The sequence below is a fragment of the Brachyistius frenatus genome, unplaced genomic scaffold, assembly GCF_029030835.1.
Source record: "Brachyistius frenatus isolate BFR_SWC_R1_liver_20210118 unplaced genomic scaffold, ASM2903083v1 Contig_4, whole genome shotgun sequence".
In the NCBI taxonomy this organism is placed as follows: Eukaryota; Metazoa; Chordata; class Actinopteri; family Embiotocidae; genus Brachyistius; species Brachyistius frenatus.
The window spans coordinates 2,151,029-2,174,605 of record NW_027210603.1 but is presented as its reverse complement, the minus strand read 5'-3'; the positions used below and the strand labels follow the sequence as shown (position 1 = coordinate 2,174,605).

Here is a 23,577-nt window from a genome sequence, read left to right as displayed (position 1 = left end):
ATACTAAGTATAAACGCTAATGATGCTAACATATAGTGAGTGTATGACTGATAAGGCAATGCAGTGACTATGAATTATTAAAAAAAAAAAAAAAAAAAAGTTCTTATCATTCATGTCTTTTTAATGTGTAGGGTGTCAGAGCTTTGACTTTAGCGAGCAGCGAGCTCATGAAATACCGAGATTATTTCATAAATCTCAACACTGACATTCACAAAATCCCAAAACTTGCACATACAGACACACGCACAGTTACACACCTACACACACCTACAGTAGGCAAGGGGCATCTTCAATAAGTTTCACACACAACACACATGTTCACACTGTATAACAGGCTATGAAAAGGTGTACTGAGGAGGGAAGTGAGTCAAACGATCTGAAGCAGCATCAATACGAAGTAAACTGAGGCCATGACAGATGTACGAGCAACGCAAAAATACAACTTAAGATTTTAAGACAAAATTCAATGGTTCCAACTTCGCAAATATGATTTAACTGAATATTTGTTTTGGTTTTGTTAAATTGGTCAGACAAAACAAGCCGTTTTAATCTCATACTTTGGCCTGTGGCAAATTGTGATGGAGATTTTTTTTTTTACTGTTTTCAGACTTCTTATAGCTCAAACAATTTATCACCATTGACACACTTTTCTGCCTCATGTATGATAGTCATGAAAGAAACAGATTGTTACTAACAGAAATAGGGATTATTCTTCCGCCAGACCTTCTTCCTCTGATAATGATTTAGTGACATTACAAGTATCTATATTTGTAATACTTTTTATCTCTGAATTCCAAATGTCTTCATATTAAAATGACCTCAGCGGGGATCAGGACGCAGAAGTGATCACGCTGTACCGTCTTGTACAACTTTACATGTGGAGGCAATAACCAAGTGAATACAGTAATAAAACTGTAACGGCAGCTACTTCCCTCTTAGTTGCCATGGAGACTGCATACATGGCTTAACTGATCAATTAATTTGCAGATTTTTCTCCTGTCATTCATATTTATTTATACCTTTAATCTGCAGAGAAGGAGGAATACAAATCCTCCTGGAGACCGCTCGGATAAATGAGATTCACTCGCCGAATCTCCTTCAGCTCCAGGAGCACCGCTCGGTGCTCAACCCCTGACCTCCCCCTGAAGCTCTAAACACACTTCTTCTATCTGGCAACCGCACGGCATCACAAACACAGGTAGAGGAGAGTCTCCGAGGGTCTGAAACCTAAAAAGAAACAAAAATCCAAGTAGTCTTTTCCTGGTGTACACGTTTGCATTGAAACTCATCAAAAAAAAAAAAAAAATCTAGTATACTCATCCGTGACAAACACCTACATGCATTGCAAACACACACACACACACACACACACACACACACACACACACACACACACACACACACACACACACACACACACACACACACACACACACACACACACACACACACACACACACACACACACACACACACACACTCGCACACCGACTCGCACACATCTCAGCTGTAGTTGTAGGTGAAGTTATATGAGCTAGGCTCCTTTGGCACGGGGGGCGGCGCTTCGGGGATCGTGATGTTCTCAAGGTCGAGGAGGCGGAGCTTCATCTCCATGCTGATGAGAGTGTCTAGGTCGCTGCGCGTCAGGTCACTGCCCATCTCTCTGCCCAGCAGCGCACACAGCCCGTCAGTCCAGATGCAATACTGCACAGATGCACACACACAAAAGAGCATCCATTAAGGTGAACCATCCCTTTCAGTGCAGCAGCTCGACAGTACGTAGGAGGTAACAGCCAACAAGTTGGACCGGCGTTGTTTGATTTGGTTTGTCTAGAATTATGGAAATATCAAGCACATTTGAAGTGTCGAAATTACTATTAAATTACTAAGAATACAAGAACCGAGCGTTTTAGTTAATAACAGTGTTTTTGGCTCCCGTTGTGCAGCAAAACAAGCTGTATACACAACATTAATATTTCATAAAGTTGAAATGACAAACGTGTTGGCAAACAGTCGAACATTTACAAGTCGAGCAAACGCCGAGCAGCATCAGAATCTGTTTGGAGACTTTCTGTCCACCTGGCGAACACAAGTCCAATATTCCCCCTCGCTTTCTCTCCACCGACTCCCCAGGGAAATGTCCGGCTCTTTAGCCGCTAAACGCTTCATTGTTTTCACCAGCTGGAGAGTAAACGTAGAGCAGATTTATCGGAGCGGGAACAGCTGCCTGTGGTAGTTGGATGATGAGGATAAGGACAACGGTGAGACCGAGCCAAAAAAATACAAAATGAAAAGGTGAAGCTGCTGACCATAAAAACAAAGCAATCGAGTGAAAATGTTCAAATGTTCCACGGAGCGGCGAAATAGTAATAATAATAACGCGGCCGGAGTTTAACAGACAAGTGAGCCCTTTCACAGTAGAAATAATAGTTTGACTCTGGTAATTTATGACTAACTGAAGTTAGAGAGCTGAATCCACTCAGCCAGACACTCACAACAGAAAACTAAGTGGATGTGGTATAAAAGTTGTTTGGTTCAAACACTCACTATCCACCCATGTGCTTGTGGATGTAATGCCGTGTCATCTGGACGGCCTCAAGTACTACTGGAGGACCCTTGGAGTTATTTTTCATCTCGTCTTCTTTCACCGTTGCCGTAATGTCAAATTGAGGACCATTCCGTCTCAGACTGAAGCTGAAGAACTAGTCTTTGCATTTTTTTTACTTCTAAGCTTGACTGTTGTAATTCCTTAATATCAGGATGTCCCAGTTACCCTCTGAATAGCCTGCAGCTGCTCTGAAATGCCGCAGCTACTGACTACTGCCGGCATTTAGAGAGAGATCATATTTCTCTCATATTAGCTTCTCTTCACTGGCACCCCGTGAACTGAGGAATATAATTTATACATCTTTCTCCGTACATACAAAACCCTTAATGACTGAGCTCCATCATATCTTAAAGACCTCGTAGTACCATATTATTGAAAAGAGCGCTTTGCCCTCAGACTGTAAAGGTAGAACGGGAAGACGAGTTGTTAGCGTTCTGTCTCCTCTGGTGTAAAACCAGCTCAGAGTTTGGGTTTGGTTGGCAGACACCATCTCTACTTTTAAGATTTGAAACTCTCCTTTTGAATAAAGCGGTTGGCAACAGGCCAAGAAAGATATTAAATCCACGACTAAATACTGGTTGCAGAGGCAAAGAATGTATCCAACAATACTGGTAATTAGCTCGCAACCTAATAAGCTACATTTTTCATTTCTGTCAGTGACCACTAATGCTAAAAAAAACACACACACATTGACAATAACGAGCTAACTAACATTATAGCTACATACATGGAAATTATTACATTTTGATGAACAGCAACTACATTTTTAACATGTCAACAATGTTCCTTGATATTCCAGGACTTGGTGAAAAAACAATATTAAATTCACTGACTTTCCCTGTCTGGAAAAGAGTTTTTAAAATCCCCTGATGTTCCCTGAGCTGTGGAAACCCTGTTTAAAAATAAACTGAATCAAATCGAACAGGACAGCTATTGTGTGGTTGAGTACACATCAGCTTACCTCATATTTGTTAGGTGCAACAAAATTGAGTGTTTCATCGGGATCGTAGAGGACAGAGAAGGCCAATTCCAGCACCTCCTGAGAGAATCAAACAGGTTAAATAAAACAGTTTCCACAACAAAGAATGAACTGACGGCTGTGTGACCAGAATACAAATGAGAAATAAAGGAAGTTCGATTTCACCTTGTTTTGTTTTAGAGCACTTTTCTCCTTCATATGAGGGCAGTCCTTCCCTGTCACCACAGACTTGATATCTGAGACAGGGACTGGGAGAAATAAAGTAGAAATAATCAAATAATTACAGGAATATATTAAGGGTCATCATCCACTCTGCCGGAGAGGTCGTCATTGTGTGTGTTGTGAAAGATTTAGTAGCTTTGACATGGAGCCACTTGGAGAAATAAAGGTTTCTTACTCTTGTCACTGAGTAGCTCAAAAGGCACTTCACCCTGAGGTGACTCATCCAAGTCCCCATAGTGCAGCACTTTGTGATTCAGAGAGAGTCTGCAGAACCAAAACTTTTCTACAAAAGAGGTGAGGAACACAGTGTTTAGCTTATAATCCACATCCGCGGTACTTCAGAAGCAGAAAGAAGCAGAGTGATTGTTATTGCTGCTGTTCGTACCCTGCCGCCGCCGGTTCCCCAGTTTACGGAAGCAGCTTCCCTCGCACAGCCGGTTGAGTCGCTGTTGCTTGATGAGCTCCAAGATCTCGGGCTGAATTCTCTCCCGCAGCTCGCTGCAGCACAAACACAGCATGAGCAACAGGAACAAGCGCACAGACACACAACCGGGCTATTTCCTCTCGTAAGGACAGAGCAGAGCTGAAGAAAGCTGCAACGTAGCAGATCGCGAACACGCGAGTAAAAGGCTGCACGTTTTGTCACAGCTACACTGCCGACAGGCATAACGCGTTGAAACTACACGAAGAGATCGAGAAGCAGCGACGACGCAGACTGACATGATTGGTGGAGACTGGAAGTCGTCCTGGCTCATTCGTTCTGACTGCCGCAGACGTAGAATCTCGGAATAGTTGAGGCCTCGCAGTTTATTCTTCAGCTGGTCTATAGACGACGGCTTCATCGCCAGAGCCCTGGTGATCTGCTCCCGGACCACCTGCATCACCTGGAGACGGTTCGAGCACACACACATACACGAAAGATGAGAGAGGAAAGGTGGAATATAAAAAAAAAGGCGGATTTCAAAAATATTCAGGGAGGTGCATTATTCTCATCAGCTGGAACATTTCACATCTACCTGCTTTAGTTTTTAAACAATAAACAATGAGTATTGGTCAAGTTAAAAATCGCAGAAACATCATTTCTCCAATCAGAAACTTAATCTGCTGACAGACATCTAGTGCCTTTTTTCAAGGCATCAATATTTTAAACCCAACATGTACAAAACGGTTTGATGTATTCCCGTTCATTTCATTGGATGTGGAGATAAGTAGTAATTATCATGCATTATTTAATGAACTAAAAACCTTTTGGCTGTCTGCTCAACAGAGCAGCTACAGTAGTAACGTGTGCAGCCAGCTCACATTCAGACTGAGCAAACATCATCCTGATAGATGTATTTAATAATGAAGATCACCTACTGTAAACAAGTCAACATTACTGTGTGTGATGACATTCAGATTATGTTTTATATTGGAACTGATGAAATGTACGCTCTATAAAAGTCGGGCAAAATGAATGGTTCATGCTTACAGGTCTATCAGGATGCATTCAGGCAATGTGGGAAAATCAGCAGTCCGTCCATTCAGCTTCAGTTCATCAAAGTGCAATCTTACTCATTTCTTCTTGGGAAATATTATTGCTCGAAAATAGTCTGCAGCCCGAGGCCAAATTCTGTTTGCACAAGTTTAACGAACCAAACAAGACTTTCTGTTGTAAATGATCCAACATACAATTTAATTGAGCCGAAAATGTGAACCTCGTGATGGTGAAAGGGGGGAAATTAGGGATCATAAAAGTCAGAAGAATTCATTGTTTTGGGATGACCAACATCAACGCTGTCTACAAGAAGGGGATGAGTCGACTCTTTTTCTTGAGGAAACTTCGATCCTTCAATGTGTGCAGCGAGATGTTGGAGATGTTCTACCATCTGTTGTGGCCAGTGCATTGTACTTCGCTGCGGTCTGCTGGGGGAGCAGCATTGGAGCCGGAGACACCAACAGACTTAACAAACTGGTTAAGAAGGCCGGCTCCATCATCGGCTACAAACTGGACAGCCTGGAAAAGGTGGTGGAGAGGAGGACGCTGAACAAACTATTGTCCATATTGGATAATCCTGTCCACCCTCTCAACCACCTGCTGCAGGGACAGCGGAACACTTTCTCTCAAAGACTCCTCCAGCTCCGCTGTCACAAGGACAGATACAGGAGATCATTCCTGCCGACCGCAATAAGTCTGTACAATAACTCACCTCTGGCAAAATCCATCACACAACAATAATACTGTTGTCTGTGTTCTTGGTTGTTTGTATATAATATATATAGCTATATACTGTACTGTATATACTGTATATACTGTGCATTTTATATTTAATATTTTTTTACTGCTATTTTATTGCTTTTTATTATTCTATTATTATCTTATTGCTTCCTGTATGCTGCTGTAGCGAAAACATTTCCCCTTGGGGATTAATAAAGTAACTACCTAACCTGACCTAACCTAACTAATGTCTGTGAAAAAGATTTTAAGCAGCAGGTGTTCTCACATTTTAGTTACAATTTCTGGTCAGTTTAAGGCTGCAGAGTTTGGATATTTGGATTTAGCTCTTCGACTATACTGTGAGATTTAGGGTTTCAAAAAGTCATTTAGTTTCTCTGTCTGTAAAGGTTGTCATCGTGGTTGTACTATGAGGTTTTCACCATCAGAAAAATCCCGGTAAGTGTCCAACATGTGTGGCACCACCAGTATGTACACTATCGTAGACGGTATACAGTGAAAGTTGGAAAGCTTGTATGTATCTGAATATAAAGAAATGACTGAAAGAGAGCTTTAATGTCCGACCTTGTTGAAGTCCTCGGCTGTGGCTCTCATCTCCTTCCAGGTTTTATTGAGCAGCTGGATGCAGACACAGAAGAACTCCTCCCACGCCCGGTCATGAGTGAAGAACATGGGGTGATAGTCGTTGCAGCCCTCATTAGCTACACAAAAGAAAAAGATTTGAAATGTAAAGTGAGAGAGGCATCCTTCATCTCCTCTCACGATCTGGCACTGAACTACAGAGCACCATGTCACAGTTTCTAAAGACTTCTTCCACGTTATCCCATTTTAGAGACATTTCAAGATCATTAAAAGAACAACAGCTACACTTCCTGTCAAACACAGAAGTACTTACGCAGTTCTCCGACCTGCAGGATCTCGCACAGCATTCGAGTGAGCTCGATGGCGCAGCGGCCGAAGGGACACTCGTGTTTGTCCTCTCGGCTGCTGTTCTCCAGGACAATCTGTCACGAGTGGGGAGACACGTTAGGTGTGGCGGCGTCTTTCCGCGACCGTGAACTCGGCCGTGCCTGTGCTTACGCTCACCCTGATGTACGTATCCTGGTGAACTTTAGCCAGATACAGCATGTTGTCCAGAGCCAACATCCCCGGAGGAGTCTGGGTGAAGTCCAAGGCCGGGTTCACATGGTTCTGCGTGTCAAACCGAGCCGGGAGACAGCGACACAAACATTTAAATGTTTCTATTTGAATCCATTTATACAATTAGCTGTACGACTGAGGGGCATCCTCAACCAAACTCACAGTGAACCCCAGCATCTTGTAGTCCTTGGTGTACATGGCCTTTCTCTTCTCGGTGCCGGTGGGGTCGTTCTCTCCATCAAAGGCAATTCTACGCAGCTCAAAGATGATGTCTCTCTGAGCCTGCAATAGAAAGACAACATGTTAACAGCATAAACAGGAACACATTTAACATTGTAGCAGCAAAAATTGTGAAAGGAAAACATTGAAGATAGTTTAATCAGTGGCGAGCAAAAGGATGTAAACGAAAACTGAAATTTTCTGCTCCACTTGTTACACTTAAAGCAGAGAGTAAATTGATTATTACGCTTCCTCAGGATCCAAGCTGTTACCATCCAATTCACAACGTTGCTCATTCAAACACACACGATTGCTTACTTTAGGTGTTCTTTGACATAAAACAACATCTGTTTCCTGTTCATATACGACATTGCGGATATAAAGGGAAAATTCAGTACTTAAATTCTTACCTGGTCATTTGGGTCCATTTTGGTCATCATTCGTTCTTCCAAAAGGTTAAAGGTCAATACCTGCAGCACGTACAGCTGATGTGCCATTTCGGCTTTGATTGGTCGATTTCCTCTGATAACATGCTGGGGAAAAAAAAAAAAAAAAAAGCGCTGCACTTAGAATAAAGCCTTAAAGATGTAATTCAAGTATAAACAGCTACAAAAATACACGTGAAACAAAAAGAAAGAAGCCTAATTTATAGTTTTTCTTCTCCCCAGAGTGAGACATTATATTGTATTGTACTGGCACACTACCTGATTACCTGTTTGATGTAACTGATGTGAAACACTAAATGTCACATGACATAAATTAAAAATAAAATAAAAGCAGAGTGATTTGTATCTGAGATTTTATTTTTGCAGATTTTCAGATACAAATCCCTCTGCTTTTATTTGTATGTTGTGTTTTGGGAGTTACGTAACCTGACATTTGTTTGTGAATATTAATGAGACTGTGTTAATCCCACACCGGGTCTCATTAACAGCACACAGACTCGCAGGTTCTGGTTTTTCACGGCAGCACACAATGATGGAGCCGCTCCGGGATGTTTCCTCGCTGCGGGAGGCTGGAAGTGCAGCGTCTTCCTCGCTGACATCCACAGCCAGTTCAGTCGGGCACTTCCAGACGAGTGCCAAAGGGAATCATTTCAGAGCCCATTTTGTTCCACTTCAAAGACTTGGTGCCATATCACATTTGCTGGTTCTGTGTCACAGCTCTCCGAGTGAGTAAAGCTTTCCCTTTTCCAAACGCTGACCAACTGCTGCTCCCGGGAATAAAACCAAAGCCCATGGCAGGAAAGCCTCAGAGGAGGATAACGCTGACTGCAATCTGTATACACAAGGTCTCCCAGGGTTTTAATCAGAACTATCTCCATCTGTTTAAAGCGGAGTGAAGCTTGTATGGAAGTTTTATAACCGGCAGAGCAGAGTGTTAATTCTGATGTGCAGCTGGAAATGACAGAAATATTGTATTCCCTACACTTCAGGCTTGATACTCACATTGAGGATGATGGACCGCAGGTGTTTCTGAGCCAAAGTGCTCGCCATTTCCTAAAGGATAAAGAGATAAATCATTCCAGCACACAAGTACGATGAAGAAAGACACTTTAAAACACAGGAAAGTAGCAGACGATGGGAACTTTAAAGAAATCTACCAACAGTAAATGAGAATTTTGTGCATGAATATTCTGCCTTGAGCTGGTTTAAATAATTTCTTCACACCTTTTGCAAACTAAAACTAACATGGTTCAAGTTCAATCTGTTATCAGTCTGTCTGCTGCTGCTGCAGCCTGCTATGGTTCTATCTTCATTTGAATGGCTCATGCAGTTTCAATGACACAAAAAGAGCCAGTGAAGGAGGAGAGGGGGGTGGGGAGATGGAAGGAGCTGCTGAGGGATGTGTACTCACAGTGAGGTGCTGCTCCAGCGGGTTAGTATACTCCTCCTGTGGGTCGGGGGTGGGGGGCGGGAAGGAGGAGGGACATGGGTGTGACAGCAATGGAAACAAAAAGTGCACACACGTGGACAATGAGATACAAGAATACATCACCGGCACAGCATGCAAACGCAACAGGAACAAAAACAGCATCGCGTCAAATCACAACAGCTCACAGTCACATGGCCTAAATACGTGATGAGCATGAATTTATTCATTTATCCAGCTGCTTTTGGGGGTTTTAAAATAAACTATTTACTTCATCATCTCTTCACCTCATCCTTTCTGCCTGCCTCTCTTCAGTGTGAGAATAAGAGACAAACGGAGGGACGAGTCGAAAGAAAACACACCAGAACTACAATGAAGAGAACCATAATTCTAAATATTAAAAAGTAACTCCACACTCATTTACTAAATGAGGTGTAAATTGGCATTTAGTTGGTAATTACAGTAATGCACAGCGCTGTGTGTCCCTCTCTCTCTGCTGTGTTTGTCTCTCTGGAACTGACTCAGTTCGCCCCCCGGTGGCCAATAAGAGCAGCTGGCGTGTGTTTTCCCAGGTACAAACATCTCAACACGCATCGACCACATCATGTTATTTTGGGACATTTGGCAAGATTAAAGTGATTGCAACTGAAAACCTTTGACCAAATAGTTGACAAATCGCACAAAAGGAGCATGAACCAAACTCTTTCTTTAACATTTCATTTATGGGCATTTGTCTCTGTATTTCTTTCAAACTGATCCCTTCCCTTTTTTTCCTGCCTAACCGTGTCTCTCATTTCATTGGCTAGTTTTTACTAATCTATACAGAAGTTTGTGATACATAAGCAGATTGAAATTGAAGATTTCTTGCAAACAGAATTTGTATATATACTTAAAGAAAAATCTAAAATCTAATGAATTGATTTATATGTAAGTATTTTTAAATAACTCAATATTAAGACAGCAACAAGTTAGAATATATATTAATGTTTTATCTAAATGAGATTTTATAATGTGCTGAAGGCAGGTTTTTACAGATACAGTTTCATTGGATGCGTTTTCTGCAAATTCAATTCTGAGATATTATTTTTGATGTCTAGTGTTGCGCAACTCTTATCAAAACAATGCTTTAAGTTTGGATTTTTACTGTTGCAAATTTTTTTTTTTTTTTTTTTAAAAAGCACAAATACCACAGTGTTTAACTTCTGGCCTTTACTGTCAAATCAAAGTTTACATGGAGAACCCTCCTTTAAGTTTGACACACACAAAGGGACAAGACAGTGTATGAAGAGATTAAACACTGCAGTATGCTGTCGCACAATGTGCAAAGTTCCCGCTGCAGCGTGAGCAGAGCACAGGAAGACGAGACACTGCGACAGTGACGCACTGAAAAGAAGCACTCTCCCCTTCACTGTTTGAACATTTGTCGGTGCTACAAAGATATTTCAAAGTAAATCTGTTTGTTTTTCACAGATATTAATGTTATAGCTACATTCAACATCACACTAAATGTCCTAATTTTGTATTGTTGAATGTATGTGAATCATTTTGGATGCTGTATTTGTTCATTTCTGCCTCTACTGCGAACAATTCATGATTTCATATCATAGAAATGACAAAGAATCGGTCACTGAATGACAACAAGTCCGGTCTTTGACTGGAACAGAAAGAAGCATCTTTTAATGAACTAAAAATAAACCCTGAACGACTGCATGCTGAAAAGTGCCGGATCTCTTCCAGTCATGCTTCAGTTGCAGCTCGGAGGCTGTTCCTCCTCACTGAGCTCCTCTAAATAAGAACTGCAGCATAACAAATGCACAAACTTCAAAGGGAGGTGAGCACTATTTTCAGTGAGTGTGTCGTTACGGCAATGACTGTCAAGACAGAATCCACAACATGACAGCTGGCAGACAGACATCTCTGTTCACGGGATTAAGTCGAACTAGTCTACAGCTGCAGACGTCCGCAGCTCTGTGACACCAAAATCTTTTTGGTGGCTTTCTTCAGAGTCTAGCATGAGGATGGAATATTAGTATCGTCTTATCTATTCAGTGGTTTTCTGTAACGGTGTGTTGTAAGAGCGCTGCACTGACCTGCCGCCTGTCCTCTGGAGCCTTCAGGAAAAGAGCGTTGATGAGGGCGATGGCGTACGTCTGGATCTCCTGGTTCGACCTGCACAAATATCCAGCAGCGCAACAACCAGTTAGAAGCATTGTGCTCCACAAATATCCACGCAGGATGCTAACTACAGGCTAACAGCTACTCTGCATACATAACCATTAGTTTTATCAGCATCAATAGAAATACTAGGTAGGGGGCCTCTCATTCACATCAACTGTTAAACTTTAATTTGCTGATCATATATCATTTAATTATTCCCATAAAAAGACCAAAACCAACATTCAATTGTTCCAAACAATTATTGCCTGAGTATTGAATCCCTCACAAAGATTATTCTTCTGTCCAATAGGCCTCCACTGACTATTAAAAATATACTTCAGAGAGCCACATTTATGGACATTTTTGTATTTTGAGTAAACTAATGCATTTTGTTCCTTTTACATACATGAGACAGACCCGTCATGATTTTTTTTTTTTTTTTAAATTTACATCTACAATAAGAACAGGTGGACCAAAGAGCCACAACCAAGGTGGAGAAGTAGGAATGTACTGAGTGACACATTGTTTGCTATTTTGGTCTTTTTAATGGGATTTCTCAACCACAAGAAAAATATAAAATAACAACACCAGCATTGTTGTTTTATTGGGGTCATCTATTCATCCTGAACTCGTCCATTTAATAGTTCCATGAACCAAACATCAAGGCAAACATAGCAGCAGCATTTCTAAAGTCACCACACACACACACACACACACTGCTACATTCTCTCCTCGACCCGCCTCGTTTCAGAGTGCTAAAAGCCCCTGTGCGTGTGTGTGTGCTCACACTTGCAGGTGCCCGATGAGCTGTCCCACGGTGATCTCCTGGGCCACTCGGTGGTACAGACTGTGGCTGTTCAGCACCATGCTCTCCAGGATGGCCAGGGAGCGCTGCAGGATGGACACGTCCACCATCGGCTGGTTCACGTAACCCGCGATCTGAGCGAGGACGGAGAAATCAAAGCAACCTGTCAGTTCAGCATTTCTTACTGCAGTCAGTTGGCCTTGAAAGTCTTTGCGTGGAATCACAAAGTTTGAAAGTTTAAAAGTTAGAAGATGGAAATCAAGTAGATTCTTCTTTCCCAATATTATTCGTAAAGGAAAATGAAATTAAAAGTTCTATAAGGTTTCCCCTGAGTCACTGTCAAGGCTACGGAGAAGTTTTCAGAAAAAAACTATTCACATAGACACTAAAGGAGCTCAAAGTCCTGCAAGGCGTTGCTAGGCAACAGCACCCACACATTTCCGGCATTTGGGAAGAAAAGGAAGGCCAAGCGATTAAATAAAAGTGCATGAATACAAATAAATAAAAAGACCTTGAAATGGTAAACAGAGGGGATGTTTACAGTGGAGTCTCTGTGGAACTCTGACATGTCTGATAAATTGTGATTTTGTAGGAGGAGGTACCTGTTTGATGAAGGAGAGAGAGATAAGGTCCCAAGACACGATGCCATGATCCATCAGCTCCAGGAAGGCAGTGAGAGTGAAGGCCAGCATTTCACCGAAGCTGACGGAAAGTAAAAGACAAGTTAGTGAGGGCTGTTTCCCATCAGCTGATAAGACATGTAGTCTGATTTTAAAGAAATAATAATACATGTATAAAAAGATTAAACCATTTCCAACACTAACAATAAGGAAAGGTTGGCTTAGAAGTTGCACATTTTAAACAACCTATACTACACTGCCGCTATCAACACTGTCAGCTATCAAACAAAAAAAACAACAACATCAGCGCTCACTGGGTGCCGCTCTCTACAAGACGAGCCAGTGTCCCGATCCCCTCCATATTGATGAACTCTGCTGCAAAGGTTGGGTCTGCAGACAGCTTGGCGAGCTCTTTCAGAGCCTCGAGGCGAGCATCGATACCGTGGGACTGGATCCTCTCCAGCAGCTGACGAGCAGCACGACCCTGTTAGAGACCAAAAAACCAGCACTTTCATGATGCAGTCACTGAACACACTGAGAGTGTAAACAGAGATCAGCATTACTCCGGAGCGTCTCCATGGCTTTTTGTCTGAAGTCTTTGTAAAAGATTTGCAGCATGAAGCATTAACACATGGCTAGATTGAGTCTGGGTCTATAAACAGTGATAGATGTTCACAACAGACTGTTTGGGTCCGATAAATGTTAATGGTCTTTTCTTCTACTTAAGTGTGGCTAACTTGGGAACACTTCAAACTAGTAAATACAGCCAAAATGTCCAGAATAAGACCCAGGGTGTGATACAGTTCAGTTATCAGTGGAAGCACAGCTCAGCCCACAGTGCTTTGGTGACACTCCTGGTGTTTTGGTGTTGCAGAGATGATATGTACCCACAGTGCACTTGGAAGAAGGGTGGGATTAGAAAAACAGATTATCATACATTATTAGTGAGTTCGAGGCTGCTGCTGTTAACCATGGCGAATCATCAAGCTCCTCTAAGCCGTGCTGTCCCCACTGTGATGGACTGACAGTTTGGTGAAGGAGCCCAGACCAGCAAGTCCGAAGAGAAAAACGTGAAATGTCTTTTTTGGCTGAATTCATGTTTTGAAAGGCATAAAAAGACTGCAGAGTAAAGTCTGGTGATGCGTGCAAACTTTTTGTGGTAGCTTCAAAATAAGAATTAGAAAGACAAGCAAATAGACCACAGAAACATTATACAAGTAGATAAATTACGATTTGAAAACGTCCCAACTAAAATAGAAAAAAACACATGAACTAAGTTGACTTACAGGAGAGATTGCTAACCGAAGGATGGTCCCGTTCTTGATGTCCCCACGGCTCTGAAAGATTAAAAAGAAAAGAGAAATGCGGAAGTTCAGTTCGGGTTTACGAAGCTTTATTTGTGTCCTTAACGCAATGTCAGACAGAAACAGTGGAGCTCACCTGCTCTGTGATATAAAGCTGAGGTCCATCAGCATAACGCAGAGCAAACTGCTCTGAGCCTGACAAAGACCAGCTGAGGATAAGAACAGGGAGGTTCAGTAAGAATTAGTATTCAATGTAAGTGGTAGGAAACAAAGAGTCAGTGTAGGACTGTTATAAAGCAGCACACTCTTGTGCCTGAACAAAAGGCTTCTCAAAGTCAGATAGTTCCCTCCAGCAGTATATTTACACGAGTGGCAAACTGAGAGATTTGTGGAGGAGAAGGATCCAGTGGGTGTCAACAGTGAAGTGCAAAGAATTTTTCATTTCAAATGGTAAAAGGAGGCCGTGGGTAGATGCAGCCCAGCTCAGAGGTGGATGGGTGAAATAAAAAATGTTCAATATTCATCACAAAAGTGCAGGAATATGAAGCACAGACAACAGTGATGGCAAACTTCACGGATAAAAACAATGGGTATGGAGGATTTTGCAAGGTGTTACAGTCAGTGATGAAATGGGCGTCTACATGACTGTGACAGGAGTGGGCATCACAAGCTCAACAGCTGTCAATTTCTGACTTCTTTATAGTTCTGCATCATAGACGTATTTTTATGACATGGCAGATCTAGAAAGAGTATTTATACAACCAAAACAAATTTATTTATTTATTTATTTTTAAAGACACAAAGCCCACAATGAATGTTGTTTTTCTCCCCGGATATGCTGCTTGTTTTATCCTGAACATGCAGGTAGCCCAGACACAGACGCCTCAAAAGGACGGCTTTTAAATCGAGGGAAAGATTTTAGGATGCAAACTTTATTTATTGCAAAAACAAATAAAGTTAACAGATGAGATCTGTTACATTTGCAGTGAGACCAAAGAGAAAGCTTTTCAACATTCATTTCTGAAGGAAGACCAAAAACCAATGTCAGTAGTCTCTCATTTGGGAACAGAATGTTGGAAACAAAAATCATCTGGAAACCATTAAAACGTGTAGGATTGACGCTCACCCATCACATACTTCCCGAATTATCGAGGACAAAGGTCTTTTCTGCAAAGAGGAAAAAAAAAAAAAAAAACATTGCAAAACATGAACGATTATAACATTAAAGGGCTGAAATGAAACATAAATCATCACTGTACACTATTATTCCTTTAACCTCTAGGATCACAGCTTGCGACACATCCTGTGTTCTGCAGAGCTAAAACACCTCACAGCGTTACTCTGATTCATGCTTTTCACATTCAAAACAAACTCAATCTGTGCACAAATGTCCCCTTTTAATATGAAAATTTCACTCTAATGGCTGGAAAGTTGAGTTATTAGAGGTAAAAAAGGGAGACAAGTACAGACCTGGTCCATCTCTATGAGCTGAGCGTTAGCACCGGGCCACTCAATAGCCACCTTCACAATGTCAGCGGGGGGCGGCATGGCTCTCTTATCGTCAGAACCCTACGGGAACAAAAAGAGTTTTAATATCTGTCGGTCAACATCAGTCATGAAAACACTGTGACTCTTACAAATAAATGCCATTAAAATGATACCAAAGGGTTGTTTTATTGTTATAACGAATTTCAATTCAATTCGATTTTATTTCTATGGCGCCAAATCACAACACAGCAGGTGGAACAATTTCCAATGTGAGCGGCTGGGAGGAAAAAACAGGAAGAAAAACCTCTGGAATATATATTTCAGAATAAGATGAGAGCGGTTATACGTCACCTAATGGATAAGTGCTGATGGGGTCAGTCACTCACTGCTCGGCTGTGTAAACCGTGTGTCAGCTCCCCTGCAGACACACAAACCCACACACTTGTCACGCAAGTGCAAAACCGTTACTTCCTTGAAGCCCCCCCCCCCCCCCCAAAAAAAAAAAAAAACACAACAAAGCTCCATCCCTGCATTTTCTCTCATTTGAACTGAATCTGTCAGAGAACAGATCAATAAGAATGACTGTTTAACAAAACCAACCACCCACCCACCCACCCACCCGCAGACACACACACACACACAAGCAGTCACAGAAATATCCTAGCTGGGTCAGGCCGTCCACCTACTGGGGTCTGGGTCTGCTGAATTTTATTCCTCTTGATTTACTTGCACATTAATTTCAATGCATAATCTTCATTTACTTCAAATTTATGTTTGCACAATACATTTTAGTTATTATTAACGCCATCACTTTTACTGAGACAATTTTTTTTTTTGCATTCATCAGCTGTGCAGACTGTTCCAAATTTAACTGTCTGACCATCTGCTTCAATTCAAAGGACATTTTATTGTGCACACATTGTTTAACTGTTTAAATCTAACTTTAGCAAAGTCAGATTCTTCGTTTGGTCCCCTGCCTATTATTTCAGGACTCCCCTCACCGAATACTAAAGCACCGACACTTATGCAACTTATTTCATCATCTGCAACAACTGCTCTGTAACACAGCAGCAGTGGGAGCACAGCAGGGACCAGTCTTTGGCATCAGAAAGAGATCTGTCTCCGGTCTGACATGAAAAGCCGTCTGATGGCTGGTGATTGGAAGATGGAGATAAAGACGAGAAAAAAGTAGAAAGACACTGCTGTTCTTCAAACTTCTCTTTGAATTCAAGGTCCTTTCGGGCTGCAAAACACTTTGTACGGCTTGCAGCTACTTGTTTGAAAATAAATCTTAATCATTACCCGAGTGTTATATCAGAGAAACCTTCATGAACCAACAACTGTCTTTAGCGATTCATCAGTGTTGTAGTATTTCCAGCACTGCAGTCTTTGAGGACTTTGTTCTATAAATATGTTCCCCTGCCAGTGTACATCAGCCATGGCTGTGACGTCTGACACTTCATCCTTTTGATCAGTCAGGAAATAAAGCACATTTTGTTCTCTAACATAAGTTTACTCTGTTGAGAATCACTTGTCAGTGCACCACTGCGCTGCAGATGCCGGCTCATCACAGTGAAAACATCTCAAAGTCAGGATAAAAATGTAGCTGTTGCAATATAAATAATAAGCAGGTCTGAATCCTTTCAGCTCAACATCCTTGAACTGAGGGATCTTAATTTGTCACAACAGACCGATAGAGGGTTATACACAGCACAGGTGATGATCATGAGCTACAATAAATTATAGATAGATTCTGGGAAAGATATCGAGTGAAAAGTGACAATTAAATTCAGATTCCAACACGCTGTCTTGTGGAGCGATTGCACCGCCTCCGCATCTTCAAGCAGACTGTCCATCACGTTACGCACCGTGTGATTTCTGTGCTGCAGAAAAGTTTGCTCTCCTACAAAATAAACGTGGCGACAAAGTTTTCAACAATGTCTGGTGCTAATCTACATTTTTCAGCACTGACATCTGGCCAAAGATGATCTTGGTAAACATGTTACGATGATCATTTGTGAGCTTGTCAAGGAGACAAAACAAGAGGTTATATATATGTGTTTATGTATAATATTTTTTATATCATAACCTAAAAAGTGGTAGATTGTCTGAAAATGGTTCCCTTCCCGTCCAATATAGTAAAATCCTTTCAAGTCTATTTTCTATTAAAATGCCAGACAATTCCTGCTGTTTATTGACTCTATTTTAGTCTCTGGGCTTACTATGGGAGGAACATGAGGCAAATTAAATGGGCACAGAGTAAACTTTTATCCGCTGCCAAGAACCGCTGACAATGGCCCTTGACAGACATGAATGAAAAAGTCAAATTCTGAAAGACAGAATTCCCAGCAGCTGACATGTAGAGTGTATTAAAGTTATTTTGACATATATGCAAGTAAATCATAACAAACATGGCTGTTGGTTACAGTTCAGGCTTATTCTTGTTTGGCTTTAAACCAAGCGTATATGAAAGAGAGAAGACACTTTGCTCAGAGTTGGAGGCCATTAACTTCTGCAGCATGTAGTGTCTCAGCTCAGCAAATGTGCAGCATCCAGACAAACACTGGAGCCACTCATAGTCACAAACACCGAGTGGACAGAAGGCACAATCATATATACTTTGCAATGCAAGCTTACATTTTAGCAGCCGTGTGACAGTGAGCCAGCATGTCGTCTTAATAGTCAACAACAATAGGTTTCATTGAGCTAACTGGAAGATGCCATGAGGCCTAATAACCTACTACTGCAATTATCATCATACATGAACAGCCGAGTGGTGCATCCCTTTATTTGTTTCTTTTCAAATCACTTTCCTGTCATAAAGATAATGAAATGAAGAAATGAAGCCGAGAAGTGCCTTTCCCTAGTGTTTAGATAAGCCACTTTACAACATACATTTTGATAAAAATGTAATTCGATCACAACCCAGGAACCTAAAACCAAAGAAGCCGATCAAAACTCAGCTTTCATGAACTGTATTATTGACACTTGTGCTTTTCGTGAGTGCAAAATATCCCATTCAGGTAACTCAACAACAAAAGTCTATGTGTAAGTCATGCAAGTGGACCAGCATGCAGAGGTCCGATAAAAGGGCACATCTGCATTTATTGATCTTAAATACAGAAGTGCAGCTCCTGCGACGACACGTCTGAAGGTCTGCTGTGAGATGAAGCTCTTTCTGTATTCTCTTGCACTGCAGTGAAAGTTCTTCTTTCTCTCTCTCCTGGTGACTCAGTGCATTGAACAGACACTCATGCTGACAACAACTGCGGAGGGAAGTGATGGAGCCGTTTTCCATCGCCTCTCTGCAGCCCTGTCCTCTGACCGGTGCATGAGGGCTGCTGCACGAACTGCCCCCCCCCCCCCTCCGCCGCCGTTAACGGCACGGATTTGGCTGCACGCGCTGTGGCGGTGGTGGCGGTAGCTTAGCAACAACTGCTAAGGAGCCGCAGCCCGAGAAGAAATCCAACAGTGTGCTGGCCGTCAGCCCCTCAATACAAAGGGCTCGCAACTTCTTCTGCCCTTTCCACCGCGAGCCGGATGTTTGTGACGCCGTTAAACGGCTCTTTCGCCGCGGCTTCCCTCCAGGATGCTGGAAATATAAAACCCTCTCACGTAAAACTGTGAAGCGCCTAACTTTCACGAAAGCTAACTAGCTGGTTGAAGAGGCGGAGTGGCGCCCCCTCTGGCGCCTCCGCGCTTATTAGGAGAAACACACACACACACAAAAACAACAACATCTTTTGTGTTTTCCGACATCACCGTCATATAAAAAGCATTGATCCGAAATCTTCTCGCAGAGTTATGAAAACACCTCCGGCCTGATTCTACGTGACGGACCGGAGCCGTGGGAACGGACTGATGATGCGGCGGCGGCGGCGTTTCTCAACCGGATGATCTCCGGCGAAATCAATCACAACTCCCGATCACGTCGGCGGACGAAGCGGCGGCGAACACGGCGCAGCAACGAGGCTGTTTCTCGGTTTGAGAGGCGACACAAAGCACCTCACTCACTCACTCACTCACTCACTCGCTTTTCCAGAGAGCAGCGGCGTTATTCCTCGGAAGGCGGCCGATAGGATTCAGTCATCCAGTGCAGCCTGTCCCTGTCCGCTCCTCCATTGCAGTCGGGATGCAGCCTGTCTCTCTCGGAGGCGGATGATGCTTCACGGTGTGTTATTTTAAAGTGTGTGTGTGTGTGGGGGGGGGGAAGTTAGTGATCTACTGATATCAATACTCGGTGCTACTCACCCGGTGTGTGTGTGTGTGTGTGGGGGGGGGGGGGCCATCGGTGATGGAGCTCTCGGTGTCCCTTTCTCTCACCCAGAGATACTTGTGGGAAGGAGACACGACTCCACGCCTTGTAGGCGGGACACAATGTAAATGTCACCGTCTGCAAATGTGAGGCAGACCCGTCAGCTCTTCATCATTTATGCAAACTGACAGATGATGATGATTTAGACAGATGTAGGTATTTTTATTGGGAAGACTTAAAATAACTGGATGCCAACTCTAAAACATGTTGCCATCTTGCTCATAAGAGTTTTAGAAAGTAAAGAAGTAGCCTAAATTTACACAAGTAATGTACTTTGCCTAATTACAATTTTAAGGTACTTTTACTTCACTTTTTGTATTTCATTTTAAAGCTGTAGTTCCTCTCCACAACATTTCAGAGGGACATATTTTACTTTCTACTTGACTGCATTCATTTAACAGCTTTAATTACTTTTCAGGATAAGATTTGACACTATATATATATATATAATATAAGAAACTTAAATACAACACTGCGTTCAAAATGAAACCAGTGATTTCCAGCCTTACAAACAGCAGCGTGTAGCCGCGGTCACATTTCAGATGTCTGCCAGTTGTTAACAGCTCCACCAAATAGAGTTGTAAATGTCTTACATGGTTTAAATTCAATAAATGTTCAAATGATCCAATATCTCACCAAAAATTCAAAAAGATCAGAGAAAAAGTACAAAAGCTGTGAACAGATTTGTGGATCAGACATTACATTTTCTTCTTTCCTCTAAACATCTGACGACCCCTCAACTTTATCTGATGTCCATATAAGTAAAACTTTATATAAAGTATTTCAAACTAGCTCCAAACTAGCTTTTTCAGTATTAATAATCTAATGATGTCATATATAATAATATGTCAGTCACAGGGCCCAAATCAGTACTTTTCCCACAGTTTACTGCTTATACTCATGTACTTTAACTTCAGGATTTTTCCCTGCAGGACTTTCACTTGAAATGGAGTATTTTGACATTGCCTTAATGGTACAGCAATGTAAACAGTAAGGATCTGAGTACCACTGGTATTTAATTGTCCAATTTTTCTGTTATGACACAGATTTTAACAGTTGAAAGCACAAAGTACATCCACAAATGCTATTTAGGGAAAATCCTGCAAAAATTAGAAAGATATAAATGATTCTAATCTTTCTCCCGATGCACTGACAGGATCTTTCTGCACCAATAATAACAACAACAACCTGTTAATTGTGGCCAATACAATACAAATGGCTTTAGATTCTGCACCACACAGACAGTCACGGCACAATACTTTTTTTTTTATTTTACACAGAAACCATGTGTACAGGAAAAACTATCCACAGCCTCAGAGGGGGGGTGACACTGTCTCACCTCATAGGATTGCTGCTGGTGGTGAAACAAGCAGACGACTGCAATGAATCTCACAGAGGAAATGACTGAATGTAATTAGCTCCACATTACATCTCATGCATGACATCAAAAATAGTTTTTCTGACATTATTAGTTTCATCAACAAACACAGACATACCCGACCTCAAAACGTTCAGCGGGCACAGAAGCGGAGTTCAACGGCTGCTCTGGAAAGTTTCAAATTAGACTCGGTTCGTGTGGTAAAATATACATACAAAAAAAAAAAAAAAATCATGACATTATATCAAGATCAATGCATTTCATTCAATCACACATTCTGCAGTTTGTCCATGAATCAAGTGTACCTGTAACCCTAACGAGACATTCACTAAAAGAAAAGCTACGATAAAAGCTTCTTTTTACAGTTTTCAGACAAAGTGACTGTTCAGATATTTCCCTTTTTAAACGGGAAGAAAATCACAGCACAATCAAGCCTTCCATTCATTTCCTGGCAATTTGTATGTTTTAGGTCATGCCATCACAAAATGAAACAAAATAAGAGGCATACTGTAAAGCTTTAGTAATAAAAGGGAAAGTTGAGGGGTAACGACGTATGATTTGACGTCACTGACATGAACACCTCACTGCATCAGAGACACGCATGAGCAAGCCGACATCAGCAGAAAGCAAACACAGCTGTTTAAGGCTTTTAACACATGACCGAACATGAACACGACCGCGGAGGTTCGGCGACACAAATGTTCACAGTACTGCATTTTCACCGAGAAACACACCGACACACACACCGACACTGAAGACTCCTGTTTGCCGCTTTGCTTGTTGCACGCGTCTTGTCAACAGAGACAACGTGAGCCACGGAAAAATCAAACCGGTGGTGATGAGTTCTACATCAATACAATGCTGGGGAATTAAAAAAAAAAAAAAAAAAGTAGTAAACTGAAGACTTCTGAGAGGTAGGAAAATGGGAATGTAATAAAATTCTCAGGATTTATCCTTCACTAGTCAAAAACCTGTGAGAGTAAAACATTATTTTTATCAATCCGGACAGTCTGTACGAGGAGAAGAAAATGTTTTAACACCCACATAACAAACAATTCAATATTGTACCAGCAGACTGCAGTAGACAATCTACTACTGGCTAATGATGGCAGACACCAAGGATCCAAGAATCAGATGCACATCAAGCAATGTCCTTTAAATTTAGTTACGAAAATCGAAACGAGAGTAAACCTGTCAAAGACAAACCTGGAGTTGTAATGGGTTCGACAGAATTCACCTTCAGTTTGAGTTAGTTGCATCATCTATGAAGACTAACTGTCGATAACAGCACAGGAACACGTTTACAAGGAGTGAAAAAGCCACATAAGACATTAGGTGCTGCAAATTTGGCCGAAATCGAAACCCAAACTCTATTTCTATAAAAAGTTCCACACGCTGATTTCAGTCCTACTGCTTATAACAGTGAACTTTTCATGATACATTTGCATCTACGATCACCAACGTGAGTGCAGCTGCCATTTCATCTGACCAAGGGCTGCAGTGGGTCCATTAAATTAATTCATGACAAGCGTTTGAGAGCTATGACCGTCTCAGCATCCAGCGTGTAATGAGCCTCATTAATTTCCCCCCCTGCAATTGAGATGTTAATACAAGCGTGAAGATATGCGTGGCACCAAATCCTCACAGTACACAATGAACGAGATGCAATAACACTTGACGCAGTTCACAGAGTCGCTTCATACGAGATGAAATTTACAATGACTCGTCTCCTCAGGTGAGGTCACGAGTTACAGGCTCGCAGCTCGGCAGTTACGACGCCATGCCGATCATCGACATCCCTCCCGGTGTCCAGTTATTAAAACACAACCGTATGTATAATCTTTAGCCGTGAATTATATAAATTTACACAATATGCATCTTGAAAACAAAACTAAAAACAAAATCACAAATATATCTATTTATTTTGTCCAATAAAATCATTCATTAGATTGCATGTTTGTCAGAAAGCCCGGTCCGACCCGAGTCTGGTTTAAACCACTTTAAATACAGCGTGTTCGGACTGTTTACATTAGCCACCTTCAGGGGGTCAGAAAAACTAAACAAAAACAAAACATGATATTGCAATAAATCCTCCTGCTCTCTCGTAGTATTGGCAAATACGCCCAGCATAATTTAGCGTGACAGTTTTCAACCCAAACAGTTCATTCCTGTTGTCTAAGTAAACAATGAAAACGTTCTTTACTTGGAGGATAAAGTGACATTATTTGGTAGGATTTTTAACAAAGATGAAGATG

At 41.7% G+C, this 23,577-nt stretch overlaps 1 protein-coding gene across 5 annotated transcripts; it reads right to left on the bottom strand.

The window, feature by feature from the left end:
• Window positions 1–971: 971 nt before the first annotated feature.
• Window positions 972–19,952, bottom strand: elmo2 (engulfment and cell motility 2). Of its 5 annotated transcripts, none has more exons than XM_069710009.1 (23): window positions 19,656–19,952; window positions 15,981–16,047; window positions 15,612–15,710; window positions 15,268–15,308; window positions 14,278–14,350; window positions 14,124–14,174; window positions 13,152–13,321; window positions 12,820–12,919; window positions 12,200–12,351; window positions 11,346–11,424; window positions 9,241–9,276; window positions 8,832–8,882; window positions 7,794–7,916; window positions 7,327–7,446; window positions 7,111–7,215; window positions 6,920–7,028; window positions 6,589–6,725; window positions 4,530–4,693; window positions 4,195–4,307; window positions 3,985–4,092; window positions 3,753–3,835; window positions 3,570–3,647; window positions 972–1,704 (listed from the first exon to the last, which is right to left on the bottom strand). In XM_069710009.1, the coding sequence occupies exons 3-23, from the start codon at window positions 15,687–15,689 to the stop codon at window positions 1,504–1,506; spliced, it is 2,172 nt and encodes a 723-aa protein (XP_069566110.1). In that variant the 5' UTR covers window positions 15,690–15,710; window positions 15,981–16,047; window positions 19,656–19,952; the 3' UTR covers window positions 972–1,503. The 5 variants fall into 5 exon arrangements, with proteins under 5 accessions (XP_069566110.1, XP_069566102.1, XP_069566117.1 ...); XM_069710001.1 differs by having other exon boundaries at window positions 19,660–19,952; XM_069710016.1 differs by having other exon boundaries at window positions 12,206–12,351; window positions 19,660–19,951.
• Between the last annotated feature and the right edge of the window lie 3,625 nt (window positions 19,953–23,577).

What these genes read in the sequence shown, in the direction of transcription:
- elmo2 (XM_069710009.1), bottom strand. Translation starts at nt 15,689, where the DNA reads ATGCCGCCCCCCGCTGACATTGTGAAGGTGGCTATTGAGTGGCCCGGT. An exon ending in CTCCAGAGGACAGGCGGCAG is followed by an intron (nt 9,277 to 11,345) that starts GTCAGTGCAGCG and finishes CCCGACCCACAG; the next exon opens with GAGGAGTATACTAACCCGCT. An exon ending in GTGCTCTAAAACAAAACAAG is followed by an intron (nt 3,648 to 3,752) that starts GTGAAATCGAAC and finishes TGATTCTCTCAG; the next exon opens with GAGGTGCTGGAATTGGCCTT.